This window comes from Electrophorus electricus, chromosome 24, assembly GCF_041902795.1.
Source record: "Electrophorus electricus isolate QZ-2024a chromosome 24, ASM4190279v1, whole genome shotgun sequence".
Lineage (NCBI taxonomy): Eukaryota > Metazoa > Chordata > Actinopteri > Gymnotiformes > Gymnotidae > Electrophorus > Electrophorus electricus.
Genome location: NC_137520.1, coordinates 12511426 through 12528187, shown reverse-complemented (window position 1 = coordinate 12528187; position 16762 = coordinate 12511426). Strand labels below are relative to the sequence as shown.

Below are 16762 nucleotides of genomic sequence, written 5' to 3'. Positions count from 1 at the left end.
AAGAGGGAACCACTCCCCTTTTGAATTTGAAATGTCCTTTGTTATACTTCTTGAGGAGCTGTAATACAGATAACAGGAGACGCAAAAGTTTATCCGGAACACCTTGAAATATCGGAACATTAAATGACTTCATTCCCTGGCATTGGCTCTTACTGAAAACGACACAAAGTCAGAACTCACCTGTAGTTGCATGTAGGTGCTCAGCTGCATTTCCAGGAAATGTCAGGAAACCTACAGCCACAAAATGGCAACTCATACAAAGAGACCATTTTGCTCCACTCACTATAACACACAGTAACCTCTCAGTGCATACAATCAAACTGTGAATACTGAAGAACTGGGAATGAAGAATAAATGTCACTGTAAAAAAAAAAGACCAAGCATAACTGTATTTTTGCGGCATGTTTTGAGGGCCTAAAGGTGCAACCTGTTTATTATTCGCGAGTGCTTCCTTTCGCAGTATTAATTAGCCTATTACTGTGTATTGGTGACGGAAAGGCTTTGAGCTTTTAATTAGGGTCGGGTGCCTGCATCAGTGCACAGGAGAGGAGAGGAGAGGAGAGGAAAAGAGAGGAGGAGGAGAGGAGAAGAGAAGAGAAGAGAGGTGAGGAGGAGAAGAGAAGAGTGGAGAGGAGGGGAGGAGAATGGAGGAGGAGAGGAGAAGAGAAGAGAAGAGAAGAGAAGAGAAGAGAAGAGAAGAGAAGAGAAGAAAAGAGAAGAAAAGAGAAGAGAAGAGAGGAGAGGAGAGAAGAAAAGTGGGGAGGAGGGGAGGAGAATGGAGGAGGGGAGAAGAGAAGAGAAGAGAAGAGGGGAGTGGAGGGGAGAGGAGAGAGAAGAGAGGAGAGGAGGGGAGGAGAATGGAGGAGGGGAGAGGAGAAGAGAAGAGGGGAGTGGAGGGGAGAGGAGGGGAGAGGAGAGAGAAGAGAGGAGAGGAGGGGAGGAGAATGGAGGAGGGGAGAGGAGAAGAGAAGAGAAGAGGGGAGAGGAGGGGAGAGGAGAGAGAAGAGAGGAGAGGAGGGGAGGAGAATGGAGGAGGAGAGAGGAGAAGAGAAGAGAAGAGGGGAGTGGAGGGGAGAGGAGAGAGAAGAGAGGAGAGGAGGGGAGGAGAATGGAGGAGGAGAGAGGAGAAGAGAAGAGAAGAGGGGAGTGGAGAGGAGAGAGAAGGGAGGAGAGGAGATGAGATGAGGGCAGAGGAGAGGGGAAGTCATGATTTTTGCCTCTTTCTTGCTCCATGTCTTACTGTCAACTCCTAAGCATCATTTCCACAGTCCCAGAGTCCGTATCCCCTTCTATTCTACTGTGTTTATGAGCAGTGCCCAGGGAGAAGAGCAGGGTCTACAGCACTCAGTTCATTATGTTGTTCTGCATCTGATCAGCAGGTACATGTACTGGCTCAGGCAAGACTCAGCTCTCTTTCACTCTCTCTCTCTCTCTCTCTCTCTCTCTCTCTCTCCCTTCCTCCACAGATATTACAGACTCAATAGTGACCCCATAAAATCACACTACATCAAAGATGTAGCAGGAAGTTATTTCAATTTAAGTTGAATAACTATAAAATTAGTGTTAACACCTGATGCTTTAATAAATGTTGTGTATAGGTTTACTGATGTGCATAACTTTGTAATCTCAAACATAATTCAAATTTAAGATTAGGATAACATTTGGATTAAATATATAGATGAGTTGCACTGCATGTATACACACACACACACACACACACACACACACACACACACACACACAAGAAATCTATTTTTAAATAATCTCAAAATAAATAATTTTATAATTTTGATCTTTTTTTCATATGATTAAAAAAAACTCATTTAAAGGCATTTAGACATGTTATAAATTATATATTAGGATTTAAATAATGTGTGTTGACAGGGCAACCTCGATTACCTCTTTTCTAAAAATCCCTTTTTTTCTGACATAGTGAGAAGTCCCTCAAGAGAATTGGACTTAAAATGGGTTAAAGACAATGTCTGGCAACCCCTTTCCCTTTCACTGTCCCGCTAAATTTATTTCAAAACTCTCTTAATCTGCAGTACACAACATTTCCATTAGCATAGCCCAGCCCCCTCATAAAAATTCCAACTAGTTTAATTAAAAAATGTAAATTTACTGTCATCCGAGGAGCCAGAGAATTAGGACAGCAACAGCCTTTTTATTGCTTAAGACATCAAATTGATTCGGTTGTTGCTAAACTGTGATAAAGGTTACTGAGGGCTACAGACCTTGGGCTCGGTTTCCTGCTCATTGCATCCTATTTTGCAGGCCAGTGGTAAAGGTGCTTAGATATGGACCTGGCTAAAACTCCACTCCCCTGCTGAAGTAGGCGAGGGGAACCTACTGTTCTGTGTAGTCATAAACCCACTCCAGTCAGATCAGAGTGCACAAACGAAAGAGATTTTCAAACTCAGGGTGTGTCTTTGTACCTATTCACTGCACTTTTGAACATCAGGTATCAGAAAAACCACAAGGAAATAAAAAAAGAGAAGAAAAACTAACCTAAATACCATTTATAGTAATTGAGAGAAGAACAGGGGTAGATAAAGATGAGCATGACATGGTTTTTCTCCTAGAACACAGCGCATTGCACTCTCTTTGAGTAAGAGCTAAAAACAACTTCATTTTCTCCTTTTATCACTACTTTTAATGGATTACCAAAAATAACAAGCACTTATGAAAAATGTTAAAAATGAAAATAAAAGCACAAGCAAGATGAAAAACAGTGTGTAAGAAATGACCTGTAATCCCCTAAAGCCACTGAGCAGAACTGTCTCATACTCTAAAACTACTTTTAGCTTTTCTTGCTATTAATCTTGTCACCATAAACAAAAGAAGAAAAGTGCACCAAACAGACATTCCCCACAGAAAAAAAGCTCAATAATTGTTAGCTTTGCAAACCTCATGCCATTTCTCTGACTGACATTTCACAACACATTCTGGAAATTTTCTTCTAAATGAAAATTATCCAATTATGTTTTGAAAAAAAAAAATCTTTTTTTACAAAAAACTTAGCAGAAATCTACAGTTCTTATGCATAAATAACCTAAAAAACAAATATGTATAAAATGAATATATATGTATTAAATTGATCATATTTACACACACAAACATGCACCCATACACTTTCACACACGCATACATGAACAAATATGTATGACACACGGAATGAAATGTTATGACTACCGCTGACATAAATTTCTGTCTTTAAATATTCAAGTAAAAAGTCGGACATGTAATACAATTTGGCGACATTAATAGAAAGGTGATTTACGAAAGAAAATGTTCAGGGAACAGGTGTGAAAAAGTATCACATGACAGTGACAATTATCGCATTTCCCAAAACATCATGGAAAAATCATGGAAAATATATAGCATGTAGTAAGCTACCTGAGATCAGTTTTGCATATTCCAAAATATCCATAAACGGGGGCCGAGGGATAAAGAGACGGATATCACTTGTTCTGTGTGTCTTTACATGTGTCAAAACACAGCTCCCACAACTGTTTGTTTGTTCAGTCCCCTTGGCAACAAACCCTTAGGCCATGCTAAGCACTTCACTTCAAATACCTGTGTACATTAACTCTATCCTTTGCCCCTATAAAGACATATGTCTGAAATAATTTTTTTAAATCCCCGAACATTTCCCTCTCACCGAGGCAGACAGAAGAGGACAGATAAACAGTGAGATGCGAACAGGGTGGTGGGGAGAATATATCAGGAGGTGAGGGTGACGTGTAGTGGCTTGGTATTACAGTTCATGAACAAACATAGGTACTGCCAGGTTTAAAATGAAAGTAGTTTGGTTAGGTGCTCCTGCCTGAGACGCACATGCATACTTGAGCTTGAGAGCCCAGGACGCTTAAGATCTGTGGACGCTGAGAGTTGAGGTAAAGACCGATCGTATTTAATACCCTTATCAGCCCAGGGCTCTGTCACTCAGTTATAAATAAAGGCACAGTTCATATACAGCAAGAACGCACACAGAGTGGTTAAAACATGACTAACTTCCCCATTCAAGCTCACTCACTCCTTGATAAAGACACACCTTTCACATTAAAGCACACAAACTCCAACCCAGTCGGACAGACAGTGAGGAGAAGAAGAGCACTTACCATATTCAGTATAGTCGAACTTAAATCCTCTCAAGCATGTAACTTTCATAATATAACGTAACTCTGTCTGAGAAGCATCAGAATTAAGCTGGTCTGTGGGAAATAAGGACTAAAATAAGTAGGCAATAAAAAGCCTCTCTCTCAATCATGTACCAAACTCCTTGACATGTAATCTGTCAATAGTTTGTAGCCGAGATAATGCCGGCTGCCACGAGTGAAGTTGATTGGCAGCTTGGCCTGGCCCCTCCTTCTCGCGGTTTGAGGGGGGGCGTAGGTGAAAGAATACAGAGCCCGCTTGCTCTCGCTCTCTCCCTCTCTCTCTCTCTGTGGTGTGTTCTCACACACACACACACACACACACACACACACACACACACCAAGCAGTTGGCGATAGGAAATTACGGAAGAGCACGAACTGGAGCAGACTTTCCCCCTCCCCTTGGTGGGCCGGCCTTTCTGGCTGTGTATTCTAGCAGCCTTTCAGCTCTCGCGAGGAGGAGTCTAACGCAGCCCCATGCAAATGAGGAGGGCGGGAGCACCCGAAGCTTCAGGACAATATCTGCATGGCTCATTACATATTTCATATCCTAGAATTTCTGCAACTAAACAGAACCTCATTTTGTTTTTTCATTTAAAGGGACTGACGGTTCAGAGTACTGATCGTTAGAATGGCAGAGGTAATGATGTCAGCATTAGGTTCGCGGAAACAGAAAGCCCGTACTATACACCATGACATTTAATAACTATCAATAAAACTTCAAACACACACAAAGATGTTTTATGAAAGTGTGAGCTGTAAAATAAATAGGGAAAGATCAACAGGATATGAAACACGAAATTGTGCAAAAACATCTAATAAAAATATAACAAATAAACAAACAAACTAAATTATTGAACACACATATGTGCACACTTAAATGACAAAATTCAAATATTTGTGGATCTGCAAAAGTCGGAATGTAAAATTTCAGGCAGAGAGAGACATCAGTATTGAATAGGATTAAGTAACCCTATCCAGGAACAGTTGGTTGTAAATTATGAGAAGGAGAAAAAAAACAAAACAAAAAAAAAAAAACACTCCACCCCAACCATCCCCCTCGCCCATCACTCACCCTCTGTCGGCCCCTCCCTCTCCCCTCCCCCTCTTTCTTAGCACTCTTCCCCTTCTCGCTCTCTCTCTCTGATAACATATCAGTTTTCATTGTAATTTCAGGTGAAATGATAAACGGTGGCCGTTACCAGGTGGCGATGAATACTTTATAAGACAAGGCCCTTATTTGCCTGGCAGTTTCTTCCGTCGTGGCATGCAAAGTGCTCTCAGACATTTTCAACATATTACCTATATTAGCATAATTCCGCAAAGAGAAAATAGATTCATTTTCATTTCTGGACACAATGACACACTATGCGAACAGAGTAAATGAAACAAAGCAGACAAAACCACTGGGCAGGAAGTACGGCGGGAGTTCTGCTGTTGACCATAACACAACTACCTAAAAAAAACAACAAAATAAGGCAAAAGTACTGTGAAAAGTAAAGCAGCTTTCAGAAAGGGGAAATGCATATTTAGGTAATGGCTCATATTTCTGCGAAATGAGTCAATACCTAGTTCCTGTTTGCTAACTGCTCTCTGAAATCCAGTGTGTAGAAAACAGGTTTTGGTTGATTCAGTAATTAACACCGTGAGTCATAATCAAACAATGGGTACCACGTTCCCACCTTAAAGCCCTATAGAGGGGCGAGTCCACGTCAGTCATGCAACATCTCTCAGACCCAGCACAAGAAGCCATGATGCCTGTTAGCCTTGTATAACTTTGGAAACAAAAGCTTAAAGCCATCTCATGATGCAGCCACCCATATTGCATACCGCTAATTAGAATTTTTTTAGAATTTAGTTTGGAGGGAAATAAGTTTTTAGAATGCAAATCAACTGTCCAAAAAGTTTTTTTTTAACAAGAAATGGGACAGGGGACGTGTTTGAACGTGAGTAAGGAATCACACACATAATATTGCCGTCCCTGTAAACTGTACAACTCCTTACCGAAAAATAGCGTCTCTGAAATTCTGAGGCAGCCGGGCCGAACTCAGCGAGTTGAGTGTTCCGTACGCTCTGACAAGCAGAGGTAGGCTTGTTTTCTTCTTCTTCTTCTTCTTCTTCTTCTTCTTCTTTTGTCTGCTGCCATCTCTGTTTTTTGGAGAGGAGCTGAATGGCGTCTGATGTGGTCTATTATGATGGTATGCTCGGGGCATGGGGGCAGGATGAAGTGGGGGGGTGCTGTGACATGGCAGGCCACATCAGTCAAAGGGACGCGGGGGCCAGACGTTTAGCCGCCCCTGACCGCGCACTCTGGGAGGGGCTGGTCTGATGGCCGCCCGCACCGAGTGCCTCGCTCCGCTAGGACAAAAGCCAGGGCCCAGTTGAAAGATGTGAATCGCGGGGCTTTTGTGCCCGGGGCCTGGGGACACGCGGAGTGAGAAATCTGACCTTTGCTGGGAGTTGGATTGTGTTTGAACCCTCTCACTGCCGCAGCCAGTGGGACAGCACATGGGTAGTGGGCATCTGAGAGGAACGCTCCAAAGGACCAAGACAAGGGCAGCAATAGAGGCGAACACAGCAGAGCGGCAGCATCGTCCCTCTGGACTGAAAACACTTCACCTGTGGAGATCGTTTTCACTATGAAAAATAAAGCTGGATTCTTTTTTTCCCCACTTAGCCACTTTTCTCAAGTTTCAGTGAAAAACATTGATAGATAACTGAAAGTGACAACACTGGAGTGTGGTGGAGCTATAGCTTTGTGTGTGTGTGTGTGTGTGTGTGTGTGTGTGTGTGTGTGTGTGTGTGTGTGTGTGTGTGTGTGTGTGTGTGTGTCTCTGTTTGTGTGTGTGTGTGTGTGTGTGTGTGTGTGTGTGTGTGTGTGTGTGTGTGTGTGTGTGTGTGTGTGTGTGTGTGTGTGTGTTTGTGTGCGTTTGTGTGTGTGTGTGTTTGTGTGTGTGTGTGCGCACGTGTCTTGGTTTTGTTGTTCTTGTAGTGAATGTGTTACATACTAAACTTAAGAATAAATCCATCCGTGGCAGCTGGAACACATCACACTAATTGGCCATTGTTCTGATTACTGGTGGTCAAGATCTTAAAAGCGGAAATGTCGTGATCAAATTAGTTTTATCAGTTTTTAGATGGTACAGCAGGCAGCAGCACACGTATGTGCATGGTACACACTACACACGTGCGCATGCTGTCTGCCAACACAGCCAGATAAGCATCATTCCAGCGCGACGGTGAAACCTTTGCTTCACTTCAGAAAACATTATTTACTGTCAAACCCCTTTTTTCTTGACACTGCTTTCATCCCGCAAGTCTAATCATTATGTTTCAGTATCTCCCCCGGATGCAGACAGTGCTAATGTAATCTTCCTAATTTTGGCCCTACGCAATCTGGTTTTAAAACAAAGAGAGAAAGGGGCACATTTCTGAAGGCCCTGACCATAATCATTTTAGACAGATAGCTTCTCCCATCATAGATGAGCAAATATTTGTAAACCAGCTATCTAATGGAAAATTATAGTGAAATTAGAGCGAAATTCATGACGGAGAAATCCGATTACCTCTAATTTTATTATGTCATCTTAGCCCACACAGCATATTTTTGTACAGTTTTTTTCCATAAATACCTATGCCAGGGGTCCTGGTAATCAAATAAAATTGAAATTCATCTCCCCATTAAATTCAATTAGATGCAATTTCTAGAGCCTATCAAAGATTTTAATTACTATATTATAAAATTCTCTGAAGCCAAATTGAGGAAGAAAAAATTGCATCCTTGCATCTGGAAAAAAATTTAAAAAAAAAAATAACATAAACCTCGAAAGGAAATTGTTGATCCAAAAAGATATGGCGTGGTAAATAGAATTAGTGAGGCAGAGGCCTTATTCAGCTGCTCTGGGCGGAGTGACGTGTGCCAAACACAGACTCCTGGACCAGAGGAAATGAACTTAGCTGAGGTGCGCTCGGCCTCTAAACGTCTGCCCTCCGAGTTATTACGCCGTAATTGACTAATTGACACCTTAATTTCATTTATGGGCTCCTGTGTTGAGGAGGCAACCTCTGGGTACAGAGGAGGTCCTGCAAGGGAGCTGGGAGCCAGCGTCCCAAGTGCAGGTGCATCGTGGGCCCGCAACACTCCCTCCACAGCGTGATTAGGACCATGTTAATTAAAAGAGGACAGGGAACATACTGATTTAGCATAAGCTTGAGGTGCACCCGTCCTCCCGCGCCGTAATCTCCGACGCCCGTTACTGCAGACAGCTGTGCAAGTGTAGTCATGCGGACATGAACAGCAGCACCGTAACTTGCCTCATTGGACATCAAATTATTTCTCTTATGAAATCCATCTCGCGGGCAGATTCGGTAATGTGTCTTTGCCTAAGTCACATAAAAGTATCAAAATGTTGAAGTTGAGCAGAAGGCCCTTAACGGGATGTAAAGTGATCTCAAAGTCTCCCAAAAAAGGTCTCCTATAAATGACCAAGCTTATTTATGCATTTGGTATTATTGTATGATATCAACTTACAGCACTCACGAAAGGAATATGTCAGATTCCACAGTCTAAGAATAAAGCAATTCCTTCAGCCATTTCCCTAACAACGGTGTTGCACCGGATGAGTAAGACTTTACGGTCGGTTGTGTTCCGTGTTGCCGATGTGGCCCGGGGGGGGGGGGGGGGGCTCCTCTATACCAACAGCAGCTGAGATCAAACGCTGCTGCTACCTTTACACAAAAGTGCTCACAATGGGAGAGTGGTGGGGTCTCGGGTCGCCCACGGCGACCGTTTCCCAGCCACCCCCTGCTACAGGCCAATGGAGGACTAAAACAACGGCACAGCGGCCTGCCACGACTACAAAGCAGCGGCTGTAAGGACACCTGCTGCCATTGTTCGCTTAACGCTCTTTAACTACTCCCTGTGTTTGTTTAAAAGCCATGTACTAAAAAGACAACCTTCAGACACCGGATTGGGCAATGATGAATAAGATAAATACTGCTGTTAAGTGTTTTCTAGACACACATCTCCCTCTCCAAGCTGAAGTTTAAAGGGCCCCTTCTGGGAGGCTCCGTCTGAAGGAGAGCCACAGCTCTACTGGAAGTGGCTCGGTAAATATAACTAAACTGAAACTTTAATCTGCTTTTTTCCATACTCAAGCTGGATGGGTATTAAAGATAATCTTTCCTGTGTGTCATATGGCAGGAGGAATGGACGAAGCTCATTTTTAGAGACAAATCTGATATTTGTCAATGGGTTGAAAAAACTCAGGGGATTTCCCACTAATCCTACTATGGATGCAGAGGTGCGTTAAGCGTGAAATGCAGACGGCATGTTGCAGGTGGCCCAGTGAGACGTGTGGTCAGCTCAGTGAGACGCGCGATCAGTCATTGAGACACGTGGTCGGCCCAGTGAGACGCACTGCTGGCCCAGTGAGACGCACTGCTGGCCCAGTGAGACGTGCGGTCGGCCCAGCGAGATGCACTGCTGGCCTAGTGAGACACGTGGTCCGTTCACTGGAGCTGGAGGCCCATTGAGACACGCAGGCGGCCCGGTGAGACGCACAGACATTATTGCCACCTGTGCAAGCTCCACCACGCCCTCGGGGCTCACGTACATCTCATGCCGACGTGATGAGCTCTAGCTGCTCAGCTCCTCCTTGCTGCTCCGCTTGCTCTCCACTCTGCTTGGCTCATCTGGTCACTTCCACTGTGCTCTTCAAAAATTCAACACTGAGGCATCTTTATCAAACCGCCATTCTAATACAGGATACAGCAAAGACATAATAAAAATGTAGCATGACTCTTTAATGGTTTTAACTTTTTATATTGCCTTTGTTACGTCTAGCACTCAACTTTAAGCCCCCACAAAAAGTTTGTGTTGGGTCAGCTTTCTGCTGCTGTTGTTTTTATATTTTAGAATGAATGGCAGCTGCCCGTTTCCTTCAAATCTACACTAACATGTCAATCCAACCTTGCCAGCTCCTCTAACATCCTCTCGGGCATCTGAGAACTCTGGCCATACCATTCTCTCCCACGGCCTCTAGGAAGTGAAGTCTGGACCTGCTAACCAGGGTCAGCCGTGTCTCGGAGCCACGACAAAGGGGAACAAAACTGTGTGATCCATCTCAGAGCCTGCCAACCACTGCTGCCTCGGCAGAGTGCAAGCTTACGGAACCCTACGAGTGCTGTGCGCTGCTCGGCCACGTCCTGTGTTCTATCGATAGCGCCTCGTAGGATCCACAAACGCAGGGTTATGTACTGTATGCATTCGAGTAACACGGACTTGACTCCACAGGATGCGCGGTGCGTAGCGTGGCACGGACTCCAGCGAAGAGCTGGAGAATAAACAATGCTCAGATTACAGTGCTGAGGGGAGAAGGGAGATTCTACATAAAAGACCACATAAAGAGCCTTGTTAATACGGCAGATCACAAAAGCAGCTTTTTAAGAGGTAATATACTACCCTCCACTGGGCAAGAGGGCTTTTTAGAGCAATTGTTAGATATGTAACAGGAATGAGGCCCAGGTGCGGTCTGAACAGGGTGAGGTAGAGAGACCAGTCCACAGAGAGACCACAGAGAGATCAACAGTGAGATGTGAGATCACCACCACTGCTCTGATCATTCTCCTTACTGTCAATATGCTTTTTATAAACCACTCGACCGTTAAAAGTCTCCCGACCCAGTTCTTGTAACCAGACTCCGGCATGGGGCCATTTTGACACATGCAGTCATACACTAGAATAGCATTATTAGCCCTGCTGTTTTGAGCAAAACAGCCTGTTCCCCCTGACTCTGAACTCTCCTCTTCTCGTGTTGACACTATACGCTTCTCCATTTCACCCTTTGGCACCAAAGCCTTTTTTTTTCCTAACCACGCAGTAAGAAGCGCAATAACATCAAGGACGTATCTGAATTTGTATTAAAAAAAAAGGAAAGGATTGCAGAGTCGATTCACATTGTGCGAGTGTCTGCGTCACAAAGCAAGCAGAGCTGACATCTATTGATCAACTCTGGTGTAGCTAAAGAGGAGAGAAAAAAAGTTAAGAGCCTTATGAAATTCAGCACATTTTTCAACCTTCATAGATGCTTTGCATTCGTCTGTGAAATAAATAAATAAATGCAGACTGGGGTGTGGTGTTGTGGGGGGGACACAGCTAAAGCTCTTTTGGTGTAATTGGCTGAACAGCAAGGGCAGCACAAAATTTACAGGCAGACGCCAGTGTGAAGGGGACTCGGTCACTGCACAGAGCCAGCGCTCAGCAAGCTCTGCTGCGCTCTCCACTGCCCCCTCTGGCCACTCACAGACACAGCGCTACCTGATCCACAGCACAGGCAGTGAGTGGCATGTCCAGGACTTTACACGTGGAGCGGCAGAGGGGCAGTATGAGTACAATAAAGGATGGTACCACCTGATTACTTATTGAAGCCAAGGTGCATTTGCAGAATATATGGTTCTGACTTGTAAAATTAATGGGCATATAATGACTACTGTACTGGCATCATGTTTGCTCTGTAGTTCCTAGTACCCACAGTACCTATAATTGTACCTTTAATTGTTAAAATCAACATGAAACATGAATTGTGTTGCATCAATTCTGGCTAAATTGTAGAGGACTAATATACGTCTCAAGAATGACATGTTGGAACTGCGGTTAATTCTTGCTAGGCTCTAAATGGATGACAAATGGATCTGTAGTGACGGTGCACTAAACTAGATTGGGAATAACTCTTTTTAATACAGAAACGTAAAAAAATGTATTTTGCACCTAACAATTACGTAAATTACACGCTCGAGGTCATGCTATATCATGAGACTGATCTAACCAGCAAGTTGACAGAGATAGAGTGGTGGAATAGTCTACAAGATTTAAAAATGGAGTCAGAGTATTTTTCACAGAATGTTCCTTAGCCAATAAAACTGTTAGTCAGAACCGTGTGTAATTCTTGCTGAGCCAGTCAGAGGAACAAAGAGCAATCTAATCTGAGTGCACATTAGTTTAAAACGCACATGCAGAATTTTTCATTTAATCTAAGGTATAACTGCAAAATTATGATAAATGTAATTGTTTGATTATATCTATTTATATTGTTTAATTTTAGAGCTTGAATCAGAGTGGCAAATGGTGTGGCATGACTTTTTTGCAGTAGGGTGGCAGTGCTCCTTGTGCACAGGCTGACTCTGGACACGTCAGACCGGCCCAAAACACAAGCGATACAAGCAAAGACAGAGGAAATCCAGTCTAATCATGATGAATAGATGGAGGGGTCGACGCAAAGCTGGAGTTGGAAAACGACAAAACTTTCAGGTCTGATCGTCTTTAGAGGGCAGGCCAGGACAGCATCCCGAAACCTTCGTCTCTCCCTCAGAGTTTCCATAGAACACCAGACTGGATCACCAGGTCTTTGAACTACCACGTTGGTGAGGCCGACAGAAGGAGGTGCCAAACACAGAGAGGTGGGCGGGGACAGCGGGGAGGGGGAGGAGCTTTCAATATGACTGCAGAGAAGAGGGCGGGAGCAGCAGAGAGGAGGAGGAGCTTTAATGGGACTGTTGAAAATGGCAAGCAATAACCAGATTAGATCAATAAGGGCTGCTTCTATATCCGTCTTTCGAGAGGACTCAGACGCATGATGGAGTGAGAGTACGCCAAAATAAAAAGGAAAACAGACAGTCAGAGGGAGGGAACTAGTGGAGAGGAAGATGGAGGAAAAGATAGGAAGAAACCATATTTAGTTTGAACAAAGTTACAAAGGTCACCGTCAGGCTTGGGAGAAGCAAATCAAACAAGCAGCAAAGTACAAGAATTTACAAAGTGCAAGAAACGTGCTTTTACGTTCAAGACCAACTCCTGCCCTGTTGTTTGTGTTAGACCCGACCTTCCAGCTACAAGAAGAGAGTCTGAGTCCGCAATAGCTGACAGCCGGTTTGGGCAAAGGGAAGAAATATGACACCAAGTGTCAGTTGCTTAAACAAATGTTGAAAATGCCAGCGCCGGGCTGAACGGGTCAGGGGCTGCTCCTGCGGATCCGGCTGAGATGGGAGCATCAGCAGCCCCCCCGGAGCAGACACCAATGGGACCTCCTGGTTCCCCCTGCCTCTCCTGCTGTGTGTTTGACAGCGTGCTAAAATATACAAAAACCAATACAGCGCAGGCCGTTTTCGGCAATTTATTAGCCAGTAATAGTTATTAATGTGGAAAGGCGCTGTCAGGTGGTGGACACTCCTGTAATGAATTGGAGTCCCCTCGCTCCTGCACCGTCAAAACTTCTCCGTGTTTCACTCTGCCTCACCCGGTCCCTCTTCAGCACAAGCAGCTCTGTTCGCATGGTTCGCGCTTCCAGCTAGCCGTCAGAACAGGAATCAGCTCAGAGAACGCACCGCACAATGACACAGGCTGGACTCTACACCGTGCACAAGGATTCTACACGACACAGGCTGGACTCTACACCGTGCACAAGGATTCTACACGACACAGGCTGGACTCTACACAGTGCACAAGGATTCTACACGACACAGGCTGGACTCTACACCGTGCACAAGGATTCTACACGACACAGGCTGGACTCTACACAGTGCACAAGGATTCTACACGACACAGGCTGGACTCTACACCGTGCACAAGGATTCTACACGACACAGGCTGGACTCTACACAGTGCACAAGGATTCTACACGACACAGGCTGGACTCTACACAGTGCACAAGGATTCTACACGACACAGGCTGGACTCTACACAGTGCACAAGGATTCTACACGACACAGGCTGGACTCTACACAGTGCACAAGGATTCTACACGACACAGGCTGGACTCTACACCGTGCACAAGGATTCTACACGACACAGGCTGGACTCTACACAGTGCACAAGGATTCTACACGACACAGGCTGGACTCTACACCGTGCACAAGGATTCTACACGACACAGGCTGGACTCTACACAGTGCACAAGGATTCTACACGACACAGGCTGGACTCTACATAGTGCACAAGGATTCTACACGACACAGGCTGGACTCTACACAGTGCTGCCTCTCTCAGCTCTTCTCGGCTGGCGTGGGGATTAGTCGATCCAGGGCTTCACATACACACCAGCAGCTGGCCCCGAGCTCTGGTATGTGTGAATAGGAAGGGTAGGGGTTTGTACCAGATGAGGCCGCGGGACCCGTGGGCGAGGCAGAGCATGCTGACAGCTTTGGTCTCTGAATGACCTTGACCAGTCGTTCAACCAAATCCCCCATTTTGCCTTGCAGTGTATTCAGCATGAAGCCAAGGCAAAATGGGCCTTGTGACCTTTCACTACCTAAAACTGAGATATTGGCACTGCTGTTCATCATTTGAACACTTTTTCTATAAACATGAGCATTCAATATCTTTGAATGTCTAACCTGGACCCATCAAAGCATGACACTGTATCCCTCCTTACAATAATTATTGATCATAGGCCAGCCCAGTCTGCACATAAGGGTCCCTTTCAATTGATTTTCTACATCTGGCTGGAAAAAGAAAAAGAATAATATATATATATATATATATATATATATATATACACATACACACATACACACACACACATACATACATACATACATACATACACACACACACACACACACACACACACACAAACACACAAACACACAAAAGAGAGAGCTCATATGAATTGCTTTCATTCATCTAAGCAACCAGACAATAATTTCATGTTACCGGGGAAACATAATAACACAGCCTCTGTGTTGCTCGACAATCAATTAATTTTATGCTTTGCACTGTTGTTTACCCTCCCATTAAAACCTGGAAAGTCAGTTTGCCGCTCTTTTTTCCACCATCTATGCTTTACTTTTTACGCTTTTCAGGATTTTGTTAAATAAAACCTGAATTACAAAAGCCAGTGATGGGGAACGAGGAGCCAGGTGTCTGCGCGCTGACTGCGCAGGCCCACAGGGCCCTTCCTGAAGAGGCGGACACTTCAGTAAGTCACTTCCCACTACCAGTGCGGGCCGTGGATGTGTAGAACGGCTCACCAGATCCATCATGTTTTTCTCTCTGGTGCAGGACTTCGCGTACGAAGAGCAGCTTTTGTTTAAACAGCATCTCCACGATGCGACTGGAGCCCTATGTGACACGGTTATCGAAATCTGCATGTGACTGAAAAGCAAAACGCAATAAAAGAAGGTTTTGCAGAAACTTGTGTAACTTGTCTATGTTTGGGTTTCCTAAGCAGTGGAGATATGGGAAAGCAGACTGGCTTGTCTCCCTTAAACCCCGGCGGGCCGGCCCAAAGAGGGTAAACAGATTAAATTACGTGGTCCAATGAGTGCCATGTAAGTAGCAGGCTAATCTTGCCTATAGGGCCCCTGCCTCCTGACCCCAGCGCCTTCGGACTACGACAGAGTAGAAAAACCCCGCGGGTGCTGTTTCAGGTGGGCGGGTGGCCCGACCATCCGCCCACACCCACACAAATGCACATTAGCATATCAATGCACTCATTCGCTGGCTCTGATTCAGTTAAGAATGCTCCGCCCCAGCACTGCAGACCTGTCAATCTCCCAACTCCACGAGCACGCGGCCATCCCCTCTGCTAACGTGGTCACTGAACAGCTTTATTTTATTAATAATAAGACACGACTAAAACAAAATACCTCAAAAGCTCCACCTAGTATCTGATTGGTAAAGCTACTCTCCTGGCTGTTTAGTCACAACATCCATTCATCAAAATGTTGTACTTTTATAAATGAACAAGCAAAGCAATGAAAATACACCACGAACATTCAAAAGTTCCGCATCTAAAGCTAATCTGACGTTAAATCCAAGAGTCTAACTGTCATAGATTATTTTGCTATGCAAGAGTAGCACGATCTTCAGGAAGAGGCTATTCACAAGACCTGGTGACCCTGAACACGCAGCCCTGACTCGCACGTTAAATGCTCTCCAAACTGCTCAGGGACCTCTATTTGGAGGACAGAAAGACCTAACACCTTAAACTGTTGTCCAAGTTTCTTGAAGCCTGCCAGTCCAAGGAAGCCTTTTGACTGGAAATAATAAGACGCTCCATCTTTCAAAGATGTACTTTTCCTAAAGCATTGTTGATTGCCCTGTGTCCATTACTTGGAGGGATTATGATAATATTCCACATTGTGCTCGGCGTGATGCACGGGAAATTCAATACTCAAAAGGTTAATGCAATCAATTAGGATGACAAAGGAGTAAAGTAAAACGCTCCTGCTTGCAGAGAGAAGCAGAGGGAAAGGGGGGGCGGAGGTACTGAAAGCTTGAATGGATCTGCTGAGAGAAAAGAGGCACTCAAAATCAGAGAGAAAGGGGGAAAAAATGTCATCTATTCTATATATACTCTTCAAAGTCACGCAGCCGTCGGACAAAACACACAGAACCAGAGGTGAGGAGAGGAGAGAGAGAGTGAGTGAGGGACCAAATATGCATCCTTAATGGTGAACTGCAGAGAGAGACACGTTTCTGTTTTGATGGGAAACAGATACTCAAATGCCACATAAAATGGTCATGTGAAAAGAGGGTCTGTATAAAGCCTCATAACACAAGTCTGACCAGTTTTTCTTTTTCTCCCTCTTTTTACAGGTATATTTT

The 16762-nt window shown here is 44.5% G+C and overlaps 1 protein-coding gene across 16 annotated transcripts in view; it reads right to left on the bottom strand.

Moving 5' to 3' along the window:
• Window positions 1-16762, bottom strand: part of casz1 (castor zinc finger 1) — a 155258-nt gene that overhangs the window by 68295 nt on the left and 70201 nt on the right. For 2 of the 16 annotated variants that reach the window (XM_081707018.1, XM_081707025.1), the window contains exon 1: window positions 4122-4457. The exons of 6 other annotated variants lie outside the window; for them this stretch is intronic. In XM_081707018.1, the coding sequence (XP_081563144.1) occupies window positions 4122-4124 (3 nt within the window). In that variant the 5' untranslated portion in view covers window positions 4125-4457. Of the gene's footprint in view, window positions 1-180; window positions 272-4121; window positions 4459-16762 lie in introns of those variants that run through there. 8 more of the 16 variants (XM_081707015.1, XM_081707022.1, XM_081707023.1 and 5 more) reach the window with 7 other exon arrangements.